We start from the raw sequence: 22,125 nt of genomic DNA, 5'->3' as shown, positions 1-22,125 counted from the left end.
CATTTGAGACAGAGTTTCATGCAGAAGAGATAATTGATTCCACCATTTGATTCGAGACCCATCTACTATCAAAGTGAAAGAACTTCTTTGCTTTTAAGGTTGTCGGATTAATAATTAAAGAGCATAATAGGTTCATGATCAGACCCTAAATCCTGTGAGTGATGGACTTGTACCGAGGGATATAACAGTAACCATTGGTGGAGGCAAGACACCTATCAATCCTTTCCTAAATGTTGTGAGGGTTATCCCCACAATTATTCCATGTCATAGTTGGTCCACAGTAAAGTACATCAACCAACCTCATTTGATTCACAAAAGAGCAAAAGATGGTCATTTTTGCTTTTGCTCTAAAGTTACCACCCCACTTCTCATGGAGCTTTAGAATGGCATTGAAATCGCCTATGAACAGACTTTCAGTTCGAAAGTTTGAAGAGTAAGACAGAATAAAATTAAATTGCTCTTTCATAATTTCTTCTTCACTATTAATGTGCACAAACTTTACGCCTCATTGAGCTCTATTCTTGGCATCCATAATAGACGCATGAATAAAAAAATTCGCAAATTTCATTACATTCACAATACAAGTAGAGTTCTACGCTAAACAAAAGCCACCAGCTGTGCCAACCGGGTCTACAATCAGCATATCAAAAAAGCCACAACTACTCAGCTTCCTACGTGCCATATTCTCTGCTTATTCTTCGTCTCCATTACGAAGGTGATATCCGGGGAATGAGATTGGCAGATCCCTTTTGTGTTTGGATCATTTTATTATCCTAATTTGAAGCCTGCAAAGATAACTCAGCTGCACTCATCCTTGCACGAAGTACCCATTCATCGTCCTTAAGCTTTGCAGTCTCATTTTGCCACCACTGCCCAACATTGAGCTTCGTCTTCTCCCTCTATTCTTCCTCATGCGGGTTCTAAATGATGTTCATCAACAAGAATGGGTATGGGTATGAACATCTATTGAGTTGGACATGGGTGCTGGTGACAAGAACATCTGCAATTAACAAAAAATTTATTGTTGGCTTATTTTGGTTTCATTGATGCCACTACTTGCTCTTCCGCAGGTCATGTAACTTTGTGCCTTTCGTTACTGATCCAATGCCCCCCAACAAGAGTTTTAGGTCTCTCTGGGTCTGGGTCTCTCTTACGTTGTCGTCACATGCTATTTATGATTTGTTTGTAACCATAATTTGGGTTTGTTGATTTTGAAATTCTGGATTTGGGTTTGTGATGCTTCTAGATTGTTCCTTTTAAAAAAAAATTATTAAATTTATTGATGGTTTTGGATTTGGGTTTGTAAATTTGTTCTTGTGGATAAGTTTCTGACTATTAGTCTTGTTGCTAGGATTACGAGCCAATGTTCTTAATTTTTTTATTTTTTTAGTTCTTATTTTTATCAAAATAGTAAAATAATTTTCAGTATTTAAAAATAATAATATTTAAAAATATAAAATTAATATTTTATTATTAAAAATTTTGAAAATTATTATTTTAATTTTTTTTTCTAAAAAATCAAATATATAAATAAAACTATTATCTATCAATAATTATTAAAATCATTTAATCATAATTCAATTGAAATAAAAATTTTAACTATTCAATAAAATGTATATTAGTTATGTGATTGTTGTTTAGTACACCAACTAATATTAATAATATAATATTTATCATTCACTTATTATAATATATTGAATAAAATATAATTTAATAAAAAAAAATTTAATTATAAAGTCTAATTAAAGAAAAAAAAGATAATATTAATACTAATTAAAAAAAGTAAATTCATTAGCACATAAACAAAACCAATAGACTAATTCTCTAAATAAATATTATGAAAAAGTCTATACAATATTAATTTTTAATAATAATAATAATAATAATAATAATAATAATAATAATAATAATAATAATATAGTAAACTATTTTAAAGTAGTGTTTATAATAAAAAAAATTAAAAAGACGGAAGAAGTATTGCTAAAATAAATCAACAATTTATTATTATTATTATACATTCTTTGTAATGAGATGAAAGACTGATATTTTATTAATATAATATTGATGTGTAAACTAAAATTCATTTTATTATTAAATAAAATCATATTAAAATTATTTTTTTTGGTGGACCATATTAAAATTGATTTAACAAAGATAATAATATTTAATTCAAATTTAATGATTAAATAATCAAATAATTTAAAAACAATTAAAAGGCAATAAAAGAAAAATAAAATACTTAAAAAATTAATTTGAATTAATGTACGTGGAATAAATAGAAATTTAAAATTCGATTAATAAAACAAAACAACTAACTAAAATTTTAGAGAAAAAGAAAAAAAAAAAAAGAGAAATCATAATTTTATCCTGAAGATCCCAATACTGACTTCTCAGAAAGATCACAAGCAGCATTAAGAACAATGTTCAAGCATCATAATTTGAGTAGCTTCTCTCTCCGTTATACAATTTCTTTAGATGTTCATTGAAGAGTAATTTAGCACCTCTTATCACCTTTGTCAGAAGGAAGATGTTATGCACATTCAAGGATAATTTACAGGGAAGCATTGTTTCTTCTTCCTGATACATGAGCACAAAACTCGAAACTCTAGCTTGCGTGAAATTTTAAAATATTTGAAACTGGAATTCATGAAGATTTGAAGCTAATTAACTTAGTGGAAAGTGTTGCTTCACGTATAAGCTCTAAGATTGTTTGTGCCACTTTTTACCAGATTAGATTACACAGTAGAATGCTACTCATATAGACATTGGCATATTACATTCTCTTCAGAATTCAAATGTGAATTTCTAGAAGCCTTTGGTGCCACCATCAAAGCTAACCATCTAACTCGCACATAGTTGCATGCTGATAACAGCAGCTTAGGCTAACAGTTGCTAATGGATTAAAAAAACCTCACAAATTGGAAGGGGTAAAATGAAAAGGAAAAAAAAGAAGAATTAAAAAAAAATGTAGCCAAAATGAAAAGGAAGTGCTCTATACTTTTGATTCTTTAAATCCAGCAAGCAAGAAGGGTTCCCACCACCCATATTCATATTTTGGATATGGTGCCACCCAATTTTCTGGCTTCTCAAACTCTAGGGTGGTAGGGTTGGAGGCTAAAGCTTCTTCTAGAGTATCAACTTCATAGCTATCAGATAAAACCCGGTCCAATCTTAGTTTCATAAACCTGCAAACGATGAGCGACAGATATTACTGTTAGGCACAAGAACTGTCCATGTGCGTGTATATGAAGTATGAGTCTTGACTTTCAATAGACTAGATATTTGATCTAGCAAACAGCCAACAACATTCTTTCTTCTTATGTTTATATAATTTCTGATGTTTAAGTGGTGAAAATTTTCGAGTCAAAACTCATAGGAGAGAAAACAATGAACAAGCACCCACAAGCAACTCCTGGTGCCTCAACAAAAGAAAAAAGCCTAAGTTGCACTATAATTTATAGTACTATTAGGAGCTCTTTCCCAGGATATGAGCCTTAAAGGGAGGGTATGCTAGCTCAAACATAGCACACAAGCTCAGACACCCCTGTTTCCTGGCCCAAGAGAACAGTATTCAGGAGCTTGCTCCAAAAGCCTTATGAACTGAGTGCACCGACTGAAGTTAGGTTCTTAAGTATTTTGCTAAGCAAATTACAAGGACTGAAAAATAAATCATTGGATTTTTAATACAAATATATAAATGAATCATTGTCCCTGAATTGTTTTTTGAACAGCAAAACTTGGCTTGCTGGCTTTGATGGTAACAATAAAGCACAGCATAGACTTATCCCCAAATTCAAGAAGTTCAAATCTATATTTTGGAGTTTTAATATCTACTGTTATACTCAAGAGTTGCCAAAGCAAGCATTTGAAAAACATTCACCAAGATGGGATACTAAGACAGCAAGACTATGCACATAAGCCTTCAAAAACATCACACTTTTTTATACATGAATATAGACATCAAATGCAAAGAAAGTTGAAGAATAAAGAAAACAAGAAACTACAATCAGAAGATGGGTGCTTGAAGGGTTCTTACGTGATCCATGGACCATTAGTTGACACCAGAGCAACGGCAGGTCTCTTTAACCTCTTAGTAATATTAGGGAATTTGTCCAAGAACTTGGGCTCAATCACAAGCCAGAAGTCCTGCTCTTTATTACGCTCTCCAAAATTATGAAGGCGTTCAAACAAGAGCTCCTTAAAGTGTTCCTCTTCATCCAGCATGAATTTTGCATTTGCAACAACAAAATAGTACTTGTTGGCTTCTTGCTGTATTGGGAAACAAAAAGTAAAATAGACAGCTACAGGTCAAAAATCCAAAATAATATGTATGTACACCCTCCTATAAATTAAGGAATCACATATTCACTTGAATATATCAAAGATGTTATAACAAGCATGCAAATCTAAAGTACACACACAAATCGCACAATCACACAGTATTGAAAAGAGAAGAAAAATAACACAGGATTTAACGTGGCTCAACCGTAAGGTCTACGTTCACGAGCAAGACAAGAGAAAAAAGTTCCACTGTGATGAAAAGAGCAAGATACAATCAATCAGAACTCTCAAACCCTAATCCCAGTGTGTTTCCCAAATATCTCACAACTCTACCACAAAGGGTAGAATATTACAATATTTATACTGTTACATACTGCGGGGGCGTTGCTCCCGCACCCATAAAGAGATCAGTGGTGGGCTTCGAGCCCAGGCCTATCGGCCCATGCCCTCCGCTACCACCACAGATTTCACTTTTTATCCCAATCGGGTCACAATTCGGCCCCATGAAAAATATATCCAAAATTTCAAGTCATAAAAAATAACAATTCTTCCCCTTGGCTTGAATTCTCTCAATCATCAACAAAATAACCACAAAAACTTTATCTTACTATATGCTCTCACAAGGGCATTACTGAGCGCTACAAACACCAACCAAGTCTAGGCAATGCCTAAACTTGCTGACTGGGATTCCCTTAGTCATCATATCTGCTGGATTATCATGTGTAGAAACTTTCTACACAACTACAGTCCCCTGAGATAGAATGTCCCGAATGAAGTGATATCTAACATCAATGTGGTTAGTTTGCTCACAGTACATCTGACTTTTTGTGAGATGTATTTGACTCTGACTGTCACAAAACACTGTTGCCTTGTTCCGTATCAACCTAAGATCACCCACCAAACCTTGTAACCACAAAACTTTCTTTACTGCCTCTGCTAAGGCCATATATTCAGCTTCTGTGGTAGATAAAGCAACTATAACTTACAATGTTGCCTTCCAACTGATAGCACTTCCAAAAGAGTAAACAAATAACCTGTCAAAGATCTTCTCTTGTCTAAGTCCCCTGCAAAATATGAATCTACATAGCCAACAACTGAATCACTCATCTTTGCCCTGTCAAATGTCAGACCAATATCTGTAGTACCCTTCAAATATCTCAAAATCCATTTCACTGCCTGCCAATGTTCTTTCCCAGGACACGCCATGTATATACTCACAATACTAACTGCATGTGAAATGTCAGGTCGGGTGCATACCATAGCATACATGATGCTATCAACAGCACTCGAATAGAAAACACTGGACATGTGCTCCATCTCCTCATCTGTTTTGGGAGACATGTCTGCAGATGACTTAAAATGGGCAGCAAACAGAACAGTCACAGGTTTAGCATTATTCATGTTGAAACACTTAACCACTTTCTCAACATAGGCCTGTTGAAACAAGAAAAGCTTCCTAATACTTCTATCCCTGGTAATTTCTATTCCCAATATCTTATTTGCAGCACTCAAATCATTCATCTCAAACTCATCACTCAATTGCTTTTTCATAATGTTAATTTGTAACATGCTTTTAGCAGCAATAAGCATGTCATCCACATACAACAGCAAATAAACAAAGGAATCATCTGAAAGCTTCTTATGATACACACAATTGTCATATGAACTATGATTAAAGCCATTACGAACCATGAATGTATCAAATCTTTTGTACCACTGCCTAGGAGACTGTTTCAGACCATATAAAGATTTCTTAAACAAGCAAACACAGTTTTTCATACCTGGAATGACAAATCCCTCGGGCTAACTCATATAAATTTGCTTCTCTAACTCACCATGCCAAAATGTTGTCTTCACATCTAGTTGTTCAAGCTCTAGATCATGAAGAGCAACCATAGCAAGTAAGACTCTGATAGAACTGTGCTTCACAACTGGAGAAAACACTTCATTAAAGTTAATCCCCTTCCTCTGAGTAAAGCCTTTTGCTATCAACCGTGCCTTATATCGAGGTGCTTCAACCCCTGGAGTGCCTTCCTTTTTCTTGAACACCCATTTGCAACCTACTACTTTTTGTCCCTTAGACAATGTTACAAGCTCCCAAGTCTGATTCTTGTGAAGAGATTCAATTTCTTCACTCATAGCACCGACCCACTGATCTGCATCTGAACAAGAAATAGCTTCTCTATAATTGCTGGGTTCATGCACATCAACTGTCTCAGCAACTGACAAGGCAAACGCAACTAGATCTGCATATGCATATCTCTGCAATGGTCTAATCTGTCTTCTCTCTCTATCAGTTGCAATGCTATATGGTTTCTGTTGCCGTTGCTCAGGTGCATCCTCTTGTTGATCAGGATCTTGCACCTCATCCTCTGAATCACTGGACTGAACTGCTGAAGTATCAATATCAAGCTCCACCTATTCTCTGATACCATGATCTAATTCTGCTATTGACTTCTCCCTCTGATTATCCAATGAAGCAAACTCATTAAATGTCACATCCCTGCTGATAATTAATCCTGGAGACTTTGCATCATTGCACCACAACCTGTAGCATTTTACTCCAGATGCATACTCTAGAAATATGCATTTTCTTGCCCTCAGCTCAAGGTTACCATCTCTCACATGAGTATAAGCAGGGCAACCAAATACTCTCAACTGAGAGTATTCAGCAGGTGAACCGGACCAGATCTCAAAAGGAGTTTTGCACTCAATAGTTGTACATGAAGATCTATTAACCAAGAAACAAGTTGTATTAATTGCTTCAGTCCAAAAATTCTTTCCCAATCTTGAATGTGAGAGCATGCTTCGTGCTTTATCACAAAGTGTTTTGTTCATGCGTTCTGCAATACCATTCTGTTGTGGTGCCCTTGTACAAGTGCGATGTCTCACTATACCTTCATTGCTGCAGAATGCATCGAACTCACAATTGCAAAAGTTTAACTCGTTATCAGTTCTAAGACGCTTGACCTTCTTTTCTGTCTGCTTCTCAATCATCGTTTTCCACTTTACAAAGGTTGAAAATGGCTCATCTTTTGTTTTCAGAAAATACACCCACACCATCTGAGAGTAATCATCAATCAAAGTCATGAAGTACTTGACACCGCTCTTGGAAGGGATTCTGTTAGGACCCCATAGATCTGAGTGGATATAATCCACCGTTCCTCTGGTCTTGCGCACTGCCTTTTTGTAGAACTTCACCCTGATCCGTTAGCCAAACACACAGTGTTCACAAAAGTCTATAGATTCTGTTTTCTGCCCATTCAATAAATCCCGCTTGCTTAACACAGATAATCCTCTTTCACTCATATGACCAAGACACATATGCCACAATTGAGTCTGATTTTGATTATTGCTTCCAGTTGCTACTGCAGCTGTTAGTAGTATGCCCTAGAGAATATCATTTAGTATGTATCTTGTACATATTTTATTAATAAAAGGCATTTTCACTTTTCCATTTACATAATATATTTATGTGTAATAGAAAAGGTCCATTGATATTTTGTTAGAAATTATATTCTTAAGTTGTTAAGAATATGAGTGACAGTATTTCTAGTACAAAGTATCATAAATAGGTTCACAATCGAGGATACTTCATAATAAGGACATGACTTATCCAGAAAGATTGTATTCATGTTTGTTACCAAGTTATTTATATGAGATATAAATAAGATGGAATGGTGAGTCTCATGCCATAACAAACATGATAGGCACTTATAAATGATAAGTAGGCCGAACCAGTGACACTTATGACAAGCACATGGAGTTTACTCTTGTCAATGTTTTGTCATAAATCATATCAGAGCATATAATCTTTAGACCTGAGATAGCACAGTTATCTTGTATATAGGTAGTTTGAGTTTGATACTGCTTTCATACTTGTAGTATGTATGGGTATGTGGGCATGTGTTGGCTCTTACTAGTTATATATGGAGGTAGGTATTGATCAAGATGGAATCTGTTCCTCTAAGTAAATAGAGATAAATCCTACGTTCATTTAATTGTTCTTGATGTTTCAATTTCCTGGCCAGGACAGATAGATTTATTCAGAAAAGAGTTTCTGATGAGAAAATCTTTTTAATCAAGAACTGGAATTAAAAGAGAACATAATATTCATAGCAAATGGGGTTTGACATAAACCATGACTACAACTTGAGTTGGGATTTTGTAACAGAGAGATTCTAGTGCATGGTAACATATGATTATAGGTTCATTTAAGGTAAACCTTATTACTAATTGGGTGGCCATGGCATGCTATGCTAGGTGTTAACCATGGTCTATGAGGTTCATAAAATGATTTAGAGAAATCATTTATGGTAAGAAAGAGTTCTGATGATATTAAGAGTTGATATCATGTCTCATTGCCAATTAGTGATGAGCCTAGTAAGTCACACACATACACAAGTTATCACCTCATTAAATATGATTTAATTAATTAATTAAAGAGTTTAATTGATTAATTAAATAAGTTTGGTTTGCAATTAAATTGCAAAGTCCCTAGCATGACTTGAAACCAAATCTAGATTATCGGATGTATAGTATAAGTTAAATTTATATTTAAAGTGTTTAAATATGAATTTAATTAATGAGAAATTAATTAATAGAGATTAATTAATTAATTTATATTTGATATAAATTGATTAAAAGAAGAGAAATAATTATTTTGGGTTGAGAACTCAAAATTAAGACACAGGGGCATTTTGGTCATTTCACAGTGTGACACGTGGCACCATGAGATGGTGACACATGGGATTACACATAAGCTTGCCAAATGTTTTTTTTTTAATCATGTAAGATGATTAAAATCAAGATTAAATATAGGTTTGACACTTGGCACAATGTGATTGGGTCACTGCTAATCAAAGGGTGACATGTGGCAAGGGTTTAATGTGTTAACCTAACTATATAAGTGTTGTTATGAAAAAGAAAAACAACCAGCAGCCACTCCTCTCCTTTGTCACGCCATTTTGAGGCTCTCCATCTATTCTTCTTCATCTCTCATCATTTCAAAGAGATTAGCCATCAATCTCTTGAATTAAGAACACTAGAAATTGTTTCTAGTGTCCTGTTTACATCTCTAATCTCTTAAAAGGCAGAACTTGAATTTCTAATTAATAAAAAAAGCTTTAAAAGCTGTTCAAGGGCTGCCATAGGTGTTCTTGGTGTGGACAAACTAGAGGGACAACATTTGGTGTCCTGAAGACGAATCTCAAAGGCACAGACACGCTGCAGTGCATCAAGAGGTTAGTGTAATCGTTCTTGATTTAATCTAGGGTTCTAAAATTAATCTGATTAATTTTAAAATCTTAAATGGCAAATACAGATCCAAAAACATATTAAAAGAGTTTTAATATGTTGTTTATCATTGAAATCAAATAGATAAAAATAAATCTTGCATGATGCATGTGACCCTAGATGAAAATTTTTGAATTCAATGGTATAAACTTGTGTTTTTCACGCTTCCGTTCCTTCAGCAGCTTCCCCTGAAACTGTACTGCCCTGAAGACAATATAATCCTGAAACCAAACTGCTCTTCATGAGTACCATAGAGCCCTTGCACACTTTGAGAACTCCATTCTCTGTATGGTATCTGAATCCATGAGAGTCAAGTGTCCCAAGAGAAATCAGGTTCCTCTTTAGTCCTGGAACATGCCAACACTCTATAGTTTTGACAACGCCATCAAACATCCTCAATCTGATGTTACCAATTTCTTCAACAGATAATGCACGATCATTGCCCAGAAATACCTTACCACTCATCTGTTTATAAGTGACAAACCAGTTTCTATACCACACATGTTATAAGTAGCACCAGTATCAAAAATTCAGGAATTTTGTCCATGATCTGAACTCACAGATAAAATTTCTCCAGCATTGTCATCGCCATCAGAATCAATAAAACTATCAATCACATTCGCAGAACTTTCTGGTTGTTTTCCCTTTTTATTTTTAAACTTGGGACAGTCTCTCCTGTAGTGACCTTGCTCCCCGCACTCAAAACAATTGGCCTTTTTCATTCTGGACTTATATCTAGCCTTAGATTTCTTCCTGCTGGAAGAACCCTCCATTGAATGTGTTCTTCAACTGCTCACCAAACCTTCTCTCTCAAATCTTTCTCTATTATCTGAAAATTTCTTTTTCAACTCCTTCAATTTTAGAGAATTACTAACATCGTCTAGTGAAATACTATCTTTCCCATACAACAGAGTATCAACAAAAGTTTCATAAGAGGGTGGCAAAGAACATAACACAATAAGGGCATGATCCTCACTATCAATCTTAATATGAATATTCTTCAGATCCATAATGATTGAATTGAATTCATCCAGATATTTTTTAATGGCCGTACCTTCGCTCATTCTCAGATTGTAAAGTCTTTTTTTCAGATACAGGCAGTTGGCTAGCGATTTAGCAGAGTATAACTCCTCTAATTTCTTCCATGCCACAGATGCTGAGCTTTTATTATAGAGATGTTTTTGTTGAGATACAAGCCTTGCCACCAGTACGACAAGCTGACCATCAAATTCCACTACAACCTGGAGTGGGACCAATTTCGGTGCGACCTTATAGATATGGTCATACGCAAAAAGATGAAATAGAGAAGCTTGTATCAGAAATGCTTTCAGCTACGTGTCCCTTCCTCCATATTTCTCTCCAACGTCCATTTCCAGCTGTGTAGTACTCTCCTTGTCTATTTGCAGTAGTGTAGTACACTCCTTATCTCTTCCTTCCTTTCTCCTTCTAGTATAACCGAAGGGATGTATTGTGCTGAAAGTCTATCAAACCTTTGTATTACTTTAATACAATCAATCACAGTTTCTATATTGCTCTTACTTGAATCAACTTTCTATTGATAAAATATTCCTTACTCTACCATTTGTGGTCCGACCTGCCGGATCCATATGCCAAAAACAAGAATGGAGGGAAGAATGGAACAAGTAGAGAGGAAGGTAAGTACCATCGAGGAAGCTATAACTGCTATGCGCCTAGACCAAGAACAGAGATTCAGTCGATTGGAAAATATGATAGCAGCAATGGCTAAGGACAAAACGACTATTGTGGTGGGAGAAACAACAGATCCATCAACTCAAACAACATTACAAGGAGACGCTTCTACTGTTAAACCCACTGCTAGAACTTTGTTGCTTGAAGATGCTGGTACTGTTGCAAAGAAGGTGGATATGCCATCTTTTGATGGGAGTGCCAGTAGGATGGCTTGCGAGGACCGAACAGTATTTCGAGATTCATGGTGTTCAAAATGAATTAAAAGTACCGTTAGCCCTTGTTAGCATGGAAGGCGCACCGCTACATTGGCTCAGATGGTTGAGACAACGCAATCCACAGTTGACTTGGGAGCAATTACGAAGAGAACTAGTGCAACGCTATGGGGACGATCTTGCTGAAAACCCATATGAGCATATAGCTACTGTAAAGCAAACAAGGACTGTTGCTGAATATGTAGATGAGTTTGTAGCTAGAGCTTCTCAAGTTCCAGAAATGTCAGATAAGCAATGTTTGGGATATTTCTTAAGTGGACTAAAAGAGGATATTAGAGTGAGGCTACGGTCCTATGATACAGTGGATTTATACCGCACAATGAAGTTAGCCAGAGAAGTGGAACGGGAACACTGGCATTTTTCCAAAGGCAGGGCAAAAAGCATGCAAGGGGAAGGGACAGGGATGACAGCTTCTTCTCATGGATCTGGACCGAAGTATTCAAGCCCAATTGCTCAAAGAAATTTCTCTGGGCCTTCTTTTTACCCAAGAAAAGATGGTGTTTCAAACAAACCCTTAGCCTTACCAACGCCTCCTTCAAAATCTATGACGCCGCAAGCTAAATCCAGAAGCACTCGACAGTACTCACATCAAGAGTACCAAGAGCTTAGAGCAAAAGGGCTCTGTTTTAGATGCAAGCTGCCATATTCGCCTCTCCATGAATGTCCCAATAAGTCATTAAGGGCTTTAATTGGTGCAGAAGATGAATTTGTAACGGAAGAAGGGGAATTTGGCGAGATGGAAGACGTTAGTGGAATGGGTACTACAACGGAGCTAGATGAAGCCCACTTTTCTCACCTAGAGTTGCCTTTGTATTCAGTTGGAGGTATACAACAACCGAGAACCATGAAATTCCAAGGAAGTATTGCTGGGCATTCGATAGTGGTCATGGTGGACAGCGGCGCTAGCCACAATTTTATATCTACCCAGCTGGTACAATTCCTCAATTTACCTATTTCAGCAACACCTACTTTTAATGTTAAATTGGGCGATGGTTGTAAAATCTCTTCAACAGGTCTGTGCAAGCAAGTCGAATTAAATTTGATTAATTTCAATATTTGTGTTGATTGTCATGTATTTCCTTTGGGTGGGGTTGACTTGATTTTGGGAATAGCTTGGTTACAAACCCTTGGAGATGTACAGGCCAATTGGAGAAAAATGACTTTGCAATTCCAATCCAACAGTCAGACTATTTTGCTACAGGGAGATCCTTCTTTGCATAGGTTACAAGTCTCTATGTGTTCTTTACATAAAACTGATGATGTTGTGTTTTCAGCTATGTTGTGGCCCATGGAATCAAATTCAAAAATTACAGAAGCTGGGAATGAATTAGATGGTGAACAGAAGGTTGCTTTACAGAATATTTTACAGGAATTTAATGATGTTTTTACTGAGATACAAGCCTTGCCACCAGTACGACAAGCTGACCATCAAATTCCACTACAACCTGGAGTGGGACCAATTTCGGTGCGACCTTATAGATATGGTCATACGCAAAAAGATGAAATAGAGAAGCTTGTATCAGAAATGCTTTCCGCTGGTGTGATCCGTCCTAGCAGTAGTCCTTTTTCAAGTCCGGTGTTGTTAGTAAAGAAAAAAGATGGAAGCTGGCGATTTTGCGTGGATTATAAGCAACTAAATAAATCTACAATTCCTAACAAGTATCCAATTCCGGTGATACAAGAACTGTTAGATGAACTACATGGAGCTTGCTATTTTTCTAAGCTCGATTTGAAATCCGGATATCACCAGATAAGAGTTGCTTCCCCAGACATCCACAAAACTGCCTTTCGGACACACTCTGGCCACTATGAATTTGTAGTAATGCCATTCGGTCTAAAGAATGCACCGGCTACTTTTCAAGCAGTGATGAATGACATATTTCGTGTTTATCTACGAAAATTTGTCCTAGTGTTCTTCGATGACATTCTTATTTACAGCCGAGATTGGAATTCACATCTGGAGCATCTGAGATTAGTCCTTGGGTTGCTTCGTCAGAACCATTTACATGTAAATCGGAAAAAATGTTCCTTGGGGCAGATTTCTGTTGAGTATCTTGGTCACGTAATTTCAGTTAAAGGAGTGGCGATGGATCCTGCTAAGGTATCCAGTATACTGAGATGGCCAGCTCCAAAGACAGTTAAGGCAGTGAGAGGATTCTTGGGTTTGACAGGATATTACAGAAGGTTCATTTTGAACTATGGTCAACTGGCTCAACCTTTAACGACATTACTCAAAAAGGAGAACCAAGGTCAATTCCAGTGGAATTCTGATGCTCAGAAGTCTTTTGATGCATTAAAGAGGGCTGTGGTTTCTTCTCCAGTTCTCATCATGCCAAATTTTTCGCTACCTTTCATTATTGAATGCGATGCCTCAGGTAGTGGAGTGGGAGCAGTTCTCATGCAACAGAATCGGCCTATTGCTTTCTTCAGCAAAGCCATTTCTGATAAGTCTATTACCCGTTCAGCATACGAAAGGGAATTAATGGCCTTGGTGCTAGCAATTCAACATTGGCGGCCTTATTTAATAGGCCAGAACTTCATTGTGAGAACAGATCATAGAAGTCTCAAGTATCTATTGTTCCAACAGGTCAGTACTCCTGCACAACAATATTGGATTTCTAAGTTGATGGGTTATCGCTTCTTGGTAGAATATAAGTCTGGCTCTAGCAACAAGGTGGCGGATGCTCTATCACGCAAGGAGGAGGATGTAGAATTGCAATTGATATCTATTCCTCAGTGGGCTGATTGGGATGAAATTGCAAAAGAGGTGGCAGCTGATGTATTCTTAGGAGGCATTATCACATACCTGAAAAGTGGAATTAAGTTGCATCCTAATTATTCTCTTATCCAAGATAGATTGTATTTTAAGGGCAGGTTGGCTATTCCTTCAGAATCTCAATGGATTCCTAAATTAATTTCGGAATTTCATGATACGCCTTCTGGTGGTCATTCTGGGGCTTACCGTACTTATCGTCGAATGGCATCGAATTTCTACTGGAAATCAATGATGGGAGCAATCCAAAAGTATGTTGCTGCATGCCTAGTTTGTCAAAAACACAAATATGAGGCGCAATCTCCAGCGGGATTACTTCAACCTCTTCCCATACCGAAACAAATTTGGGAAGATGTGGCATGGGATTTCATAACAGGGCTGCCTCGATCATATGGTGTTGACTGTATACTAGTTGTTGTGGATAGACTCTCCAAGTTTGGGCATTTTATTCCTTTGCGCCATCCATACACTGCAAAGTCAGTTGCTGAAATTTTTACTAAAGAGGTGGTAAAACTGCATGGAATTCCAAGAACTTTGGTGAGTGACAGAGATCCACTTTTCCTCTGTAATTTCTGGAGTGAGTTATTTCGAATGCAAGGGACTCAACTCAAGTTTAGTACAGCATATCATCCACAAACGGATGGACAAACAGAGGTATTGAATCGCTGTCTGGAATCCTACCTTCGTTGCTTTTCATCTGAGCAACCAAAACAGTGGTCTAAGTGGCTATGTTGGGCTGAGTATTGGTATAATACCAATTTTCAAGTTTCTTCTAGAAAGACTCCCTTCGAACTGGTTTATGGGCGACAACCTCCAGTGTTACAAAGGTTTCTACCAGGAGAAACTAGAGTAGAATCAGTAGCTCAAAATTTGCAGGATCGTGACGAGATTTTAAGGCAACTCACCTTTAATTTGCAGAAAGCACAGCAGTTAATGATGAAATATGCTAATAAGCATCGAAGGGATATGCAATTCTCTGTTGGAGATAAAGTTTTCTTGAAACTAAGGCCTTATAGACAGCAATCTGTAACCAATCGTGTTTACCAAAAGTTGGCTGCCCGATATTATGGACCATTTGAGGTAATTGGGAAGATCGGAGCTGTTGCCTATAAACTAAGGCTGCCTACTTGTTCAAAAATCCATCCTGTATTTCATATATCTCAACTTAAGAAAGCCATTGGAGATCACCCTGTTATTACCGATCTGCCTGCAAATTTGGAGGAAGTAGAAGGACCTATGGTGGAACCAGAACTTATTTATCAAAGGCGTAAAGTCACTCGTAACCACCAAATCGTGCCACAAGTACTTGTTAAATGGAAAGGACAATCCGTAGATGAAGCAACCTGGTTGGATGAATCTGATTTCAAGGGACAATTTCCTAATTTCAGCCTTGAGGACAAGGCTGATTCTCAACAGGGTGGCATTGATAGAGATGTTTTTGTTTCAAGAGCCTGTGTGCTATTACTCATTCTGGCCCAAGACCATTCAAAGTTTATACTAGAAGGAGAAAGGAAGGAAGAGATAAGGAGTGTACTACACTACTGCAAATAGACAAGGAGAGTACTACACAGCTGGAAATGGACGTTGGAGAGAAATATGGAGGAAGGGACACGTAGCTGAAAGCAGTTACAGTGATAAGAGCAAAGCAGAATATAAGGAATGGAGAACAGAGTAGAAGGCGTGGAGAAATTGGGTAAAAATTGGGCAGAATTGTTTCTGCACGGGAGTCATCCTGGGGGTTGGGTCACCAGCCATTTTTTTTTCTTTCTTTATCTTTTTTTTCTTGTCTTTTATTTCTATAGAGGAAGCCATCAATGGAATTGTATTTACGAAGGGATGTATTGTGCTGAAAGTCTATCAAACCTTTGTATTACTTTAATACAATCAATCACAGTTTCTATATTGCTCTTACTTGAATCAACTTTCTATTGATAAAATATTCCTTACTCTACCATTTTACCAGCAATCTCATGTAGGACATTATCAGTTACGCTCATGAAAATCGCACTCAAGACTCTCTCCTTTAGATCAGTCTTCTCTGCCTCTTTCATACCTTCTGAAAAGTTATCATCGATTGCCTTCCATCGATTGCCTTTCATAGACCTTGTAGGATCAAGAAAGATTTAATTTTAATCTTCCCCAGACTGAAACTCAATCCACCATCAAACTTCTCCATCTCATACTTCGTTGAAGACGAAACCATCTATAAACCCTAGGTTTTGCGCACAAAGTTCTGATACCAATTTGTTATAACCAGCACGTAAATCTAAAACACACACACAAATCGCATAATCACACAGTATTGAAAAGAGAAGAAGAATAACACAGGATTTAATGTGGTTCAACCGTAAGGTCTACGTTCACGGCAAGACAAGAGAAAAAAGTTCTACTATGATGAAAAAAACAAGATACAATCAATCAGAACTCTCAAACCCTAGCTCTAGTGTGTTTTCCGAATATCTCACAACTCTACCACAAAGGGTAGAATATTACGATATTTATACTGGTCCGTACCGCGGAGACGTTGCCCTTGCACCCCAAGGAGATCAGTGGTGGGCTTTAGGCCCGGGCCTATCTGCCTATGCTGTTAACTTTTTATCCCAATAGGATCACAGCGCAACAACTTTCGAGTCGAGCCACAATTCGAACCCATGAAAAACATATCCAAAATTTCACGCCACAAAACAAAAGATTTCCCAGCTTGATCAAAGATTCAAAGGTACATTTCCCAGCTCAATGAAAATGTTAGCAGATTGCAAAGTGTAGTTTGCCCCAGAGAGTTATAACCTTGGGCCCTTGGTCAATAATGGAGAAGGAAAAGCACTTACCAACTAGGCTTAACCGTTGAATTCATTCATTTGAATGTGCTATACTAAAAATCCCATATTGGGTTTCTATTTTCTAATCCAAGTTAGGTGGAGCAATTCCAATCACTGATGCAACTACTCATGCACAACGATCTTTTAATGCGAGGGAATTTTCTATCTACTGGTGGATAGCGAGCATCAAACCATAGGAAAGTGATAATCTTGACATTGTACAGTTTGATTAAGTGTGCACTGAAAATAACGAAGAAATTTAGGGTGGATTGATAAATTTCTTGGACAATATATACACAGGATCAGAAAGATTAAAGAGAAAGCCAAAGACAAAAAAAATCAAGAACCTTGTCAGGAGGATTCGGAAAGGATGAACTGGGTTCATTTGAGTCAACAGTGGCAACAGCAATCTTAAAAGAGGAAATGGGTGTGGTGGGGATGCAGAGATGCGATGGCAGTTGTGATCCTTTGAAGCCAAAGTGTGTAGTTGGAAGGTGAACCAAGGCTTTGCCATAGGTGGAAAGTGCAGAAACCATGGGCGCCAGAGCAGCTGATGAACAACCCACTGCAAGAGTTAACATCATCTTCTTCTTCTTCTTCTTCTTCTTCTTCTTCTTCTTCTTCTTGCTCACAGTAATGCTGATCCTGCTTGCCTGTGAGCTACATACAGCTAGCTAAGACAAAATCTGAAGGAAAGTAACAGTTGATAACCTTATCTAGCTTATCTTCAATCCGATTATTTACATTTAATAATTTCTCTTTTTAATTCTTTTTTTGTTCTGAGAATGCATGTGCTTTTTGCTGGTCTGACGTCAGTTTCTCCACCTTTAATTAATTGAGAGTTTTCATAGTGATTTTATTTTTTATTATTAAATTCTATTTTTAGTAGTGAAATATATAAAATATAAATAAAATAAATTAAAATAAAATTAAATAATAAAAAAAACCTAATAAATAATATGTTGGAACAAACAAGAGTAAAGTAAAAAAAATTGAATACTTTTTTTTTAAAGTAAACTTTTTTGCAATTTTGAATTTTAAAATTTTTTATTATTTAAAAAGAAATAAAGATTTTTTTAAATAATTTATTTAGATGCTGCGAAACACATGCTCTTTTTTTCATAATTAGATAAAATTCAATCTCTATAATTAATGAGATAATTAAATTCTTATAATTATAAATATATAGTATACTAAAAACTAATACAACAAGATATCTTATGATTTTTCAATTTTGAAAAATAGTCAGAGTTATCTTACCAAAAAAATGTTTAATTTATCTTTTTCTTTTATCACCTTTTTCCTTATAATGTCTCTATTTACACTTTAGATGCAATAGATTATCTCTAATTTTTATATTTATTTTTAACATTTTATTCTAACTATATATATATATATATATATATATATATATATATATATATATATATATATATACGCATGAAATAAATATATGCCATTAATTTAATTTTATATTCAAATAAAAAAATATTTTTCATAAAAACATTTTTCTTAAAATAAATAGAACCTAAGAATAAATCATTGATTATATATATATATATATATATATAAATTTTTTATATTTTAATAAAATTATCAAAATTTAAAAAATAATTTTTTCTTAAAAAAAAAGAAGCTATTTTCTTCAAAAATAACTTAATTTTTTCTTTAACAAAAAAATATTTGTGATTGACTAATTTTCTTGAGTGTTTTGAATAAAAAAAATATATAAAATATTTTTTCTTAAAATAAATAAAATCTAATATTAAAATTAATTTATATAAAAATAGATATTATTACCCGAATATTGCGCGGGCATTGACTAATTTTTACAATCCTAAAATTATAATTATTGCTATTTAAATCAATTATTGTAAATTAATGTTAGTTTTGTTCTTTCATCACATCATAAAATAAAATAAAATTTTTAATATATTTTATTTAATAACTTCTGTTTGAAAAGTGAAGTAAAAAAAAGCAATAATCCAATTAGCACAGCCAATTTGGGCATGGGTCCAATTATCACTGGCCCGTTATCCTTGCGCCACCAGCAGGAGATTGAGGTATTCGCTGCGAGTCCAGCTTCACGCGTTGTCCGCTGGCTCTGGTCTTGCTATAACGGGGTTCAAACCAGGACTTAGCCATATTCAGCCAAAGCTCCGTAGCCGAGCCAAAGTGGCCCCAGTCCACTTGGATTACGAGTTTGCATTAGGCTAGGACCAACCCAGTCGTTGAATAGCTGCCCGAGGCTCGCCTCGATAAAAGTTCATCTCGATTCAATTTATTAAAAAAATAAATTGAGTTTAAATTTAATTTTTATATTTATTTAATAAATGAGTTAAGCTCAAATTTTATAGTATTCAACTCATTAAGGCTCGTAAATCGATTTGTTTATAAGCTCATGAGTTGATTTATGAGTAAACTATTAAATAAACTCATAAATAAACTCATTTATAAAAATATTTATGTTAATTATTATAATTCATTGTATTATAAATATTTATTATTATATTTATAAATATTTTAAAAATAATATATTATTTAAAATTATGATATAATCAATTTATAAAATATATTTATTTTTTTAATTTAAATTTAATTGTTCACTACAAGAAATTAAAAAAAAAAAAGCTAAATTTATCGACTAAATATAAGGATATTTAGTAGGTAATTTTCATTACCAATTAATTACTGAATAACTCTAAATTGATCAGTAATTGGGTTATTGCTATTAATTACTAACTAATTTTATTTTTATCAGTAATTACCTACTAAACATATAGTCGGTAATATGTAAAGTTTAATTGATAATTTTGTAGCCGAACTTTAGGGTAGGAAGTGAGTTGGCTACTTTTTACCGACAGAAATTTAGTTGGTAATTACCTACTTAACGTATAGTTGGTAATATACAAAATTTAATCGGTAATTTTGCCACCTAACCTTAAGGTAGAAAGAGGGTTAGCTACTTTTTACCACAGAAATTTGGTTGGTAACTACTACTAAACATATAATTGGTAATATGCAAAGTTAGGAGGTAAATGGAAGTTAGCTACTATTTACCAACTAGAAGTTAGTCGGTAATATGCAAAGTTTATTAGTAATTTTGTCGTTGCTGTTGCTTGTGGTTCTCAAGTCGGAGGTAGATCAGAGTGTCGCTTGTAATCAAAATAAATTAGGTGAGGTCGGTGGCCTAAGCTATGCCACTATGATGCTCAAGTCAGTAAATACCAAAGAGAGCAAATACTAACAGAAAAAAAAAGAATAGAATTGTATACCTTAAATACTGATTTGAACCATATTTATAGGATAAAGGATAGTATCTTTTGTGTTTCATCGAGATCTTGTCAGCTCATACTAGCTTAATTCTCTCCACTCTTTACAGAGATGTCATCTAATATGTCCTATATTCCCAGCGATAATGTAGGACATACTTTCGTTATGCAACTGACACATGCCTAATCACTCTTTCCCTGTCCGAATACATATTTGCTCTTTGACCAAACAACCATCTTACCTGAACATACTATGAATAGTCCGAATACCTGATGTTTTATCCGAACTCTTTGTAAATTATCCGAACATCTGATGTCTATTATGGTTCCGATTTAAAGATCCGAACCCTCTTCATTCATATCGGATTTTTATCCCTGCTACATCAGTCGTCAAACTTTATTGTAGAACATAAGTTAGTTACTATTTACCAACTGGACGTTAGTCAGTAATTACTTACTAACTATATAGTATGTAATATGCAAATTTAGTCAATACTTTTGTCACCAAACCTTAGTCTAGGAATGAAGTTGGCCACTCTTTACCAACTAAAAGTTAGTCGACAATTACTTATGAATTATATAGTTGGTAATATGTAAAATTTAGTCAGTAATTTTTGTCGCCAAACCTTCGGCTAGGAAGGGAGTTAGCTACTATTTACCAACTAATATTTAGTTAGTAATTCCTGACTAAATATTTAATATTAACAACTATAATTTGTTTGCTCAATAAAGTATCAATTATATTTTAATTTTAGAAAATGTTACCAACTAAACACGTTAGTCGATAATATTTTGAATTATTTAAAATTTATTTACCTACAAAAAAGATGAGCAGCTAAATTTTATATATTGTTTTTTGAAATTGTATATAATTTGAAAATTAGTGCCGTAAAATATTTTGATCAGTATTTTTTCGTTAAATTAATTACCTATATTTTTTATAATTTTTTTTATTTTTCAAATTTTAAAATATTTTATAATTAATTTGAAAGTTAGCTATTAATAATAATAATAATAATAATAATAATAATAATTACTAAATATAACAAATTAAATCTAAAATTCATATCAGTAAAATAAAACATACTAAAGTCCAATAAGTCAAATATCAAATTTAAAATCCACAATTTTATGGAGGTGGATGTGTTAGCAGGCCTCTAAATGGTCTCATAACCTACTCTATCATAGAGTTCATTATACGTTTCATATTTGTCTCAATTGGCAACTCCATTTGTTACTTCAATTGATCCATGTGATCTGTCATAGCTTGCCTCTCATCTTCAAGCTGTTTCTTTAACTCTTGTATTTATTATTGTAAAGCAGCATTCTGAGTAGAGTTTGATGTAGACTCCCGACTTAAAAATGCTCCAACTGAAGGGTAAAATGTAAATGATTCAGATCCAAGGCCATGCACCTTTTTCTCTTCTTGCCGTCTCCAACAACATCCAAGTAAAGTTGGTTCTCATCGATGTTGCTGGGTATGGTTTGTGTTAGCTCCTCCTTCTTAGCTACTATAGGCTCCTATATATAATAAAAAAAAATAAAAATCAATTATATTTCATTCATCATATAATACAAATAAAAGTGTACCATACATGTATCTCCCTAGACTTTTGGCTTACAAAAGTCTCTTTGTCATGCTTTTCGGGTGTAAATGTGGACAAACAACTCAATTGGAGTTGGCTTTCGACCCAATTCTTTTC

The 22,125-nt window shown here is 34.9% G+C and overlaps 1 protein-coding gene across 1 annotated transcript; it reads right to left on the bottom strand.

The window, feature by feature from the left end:
- Positions 1-2,643: 2,643 nt before the first annotated feature.
- Positions 2,644-17,911, bottom strand: LOC110631909 (uncharacterized). Its single transcript, XM_021779933.2, has 3 exons — positions 17,498-17,911; positions 4,037-4,269; positions 2,644-3,185 (listed from the first exon to the last, which is right to left on the bottom strand). Exons 1-3 carry the CDS (start codon positions 17,732-17,734, stop codon positions 2,993-2,995), a joined length of 663 nt encoding a protein of 220 aa, XP_021635625.2. The 5' UTR covers positions 17,735-17,911; the 3' UTR covers positions 2,644-2,992.
- Positions 17,912-22,125: the final 4,214 nt, after the last annotated feature.

Source organism: Hevea brasiliensis, chromosome 12, assembly GCF_030052815.1.
Source record: "Hevea brasiliensis isolate MT/VB/25A 57/8 chromosome 12, ASM3005281v1, whole genome shotgun sequence".
In the NCBI taxonomy this organism is placed as follows: domain Eukaryota; kingdom Viridiplantae; phylum Streptophyta; class Magnoliopsida; order Malpighiales; family Euphorbiaceae; genus Hevea; species Hevea brasiliensis.
Note: the sequence above shows the minus strand (reverse complement) of the source record. Positions and strands in the feature narration are given on the sequence as shown.

Excerpts from the sequence above, each read along its gene's own strand:
- LOC110631909 (XM_021779933.2), bottom strand. The coding sequence starts at position 17,734 with ATGATGTTAACTCTTGCAGTGGGTTGTTCATCAGCTGCTCTGGCGCCC. Across the intron at positions 4,270-17,497 it reads TTCCGAATCCTCCTGACAAG|CAAGAAGCCAACAAGTACTA; the intron begins GTTCTTGATTTT and ends TTCCCAATACAG. Across the intron at positions 3,186-4,036 it reads ACTAATGGTCCATGGATCAC|GTTTATGAAACTAAGATTGG; the intron begins GTAAGAACCCTT and ends CATCGTTTGCAG.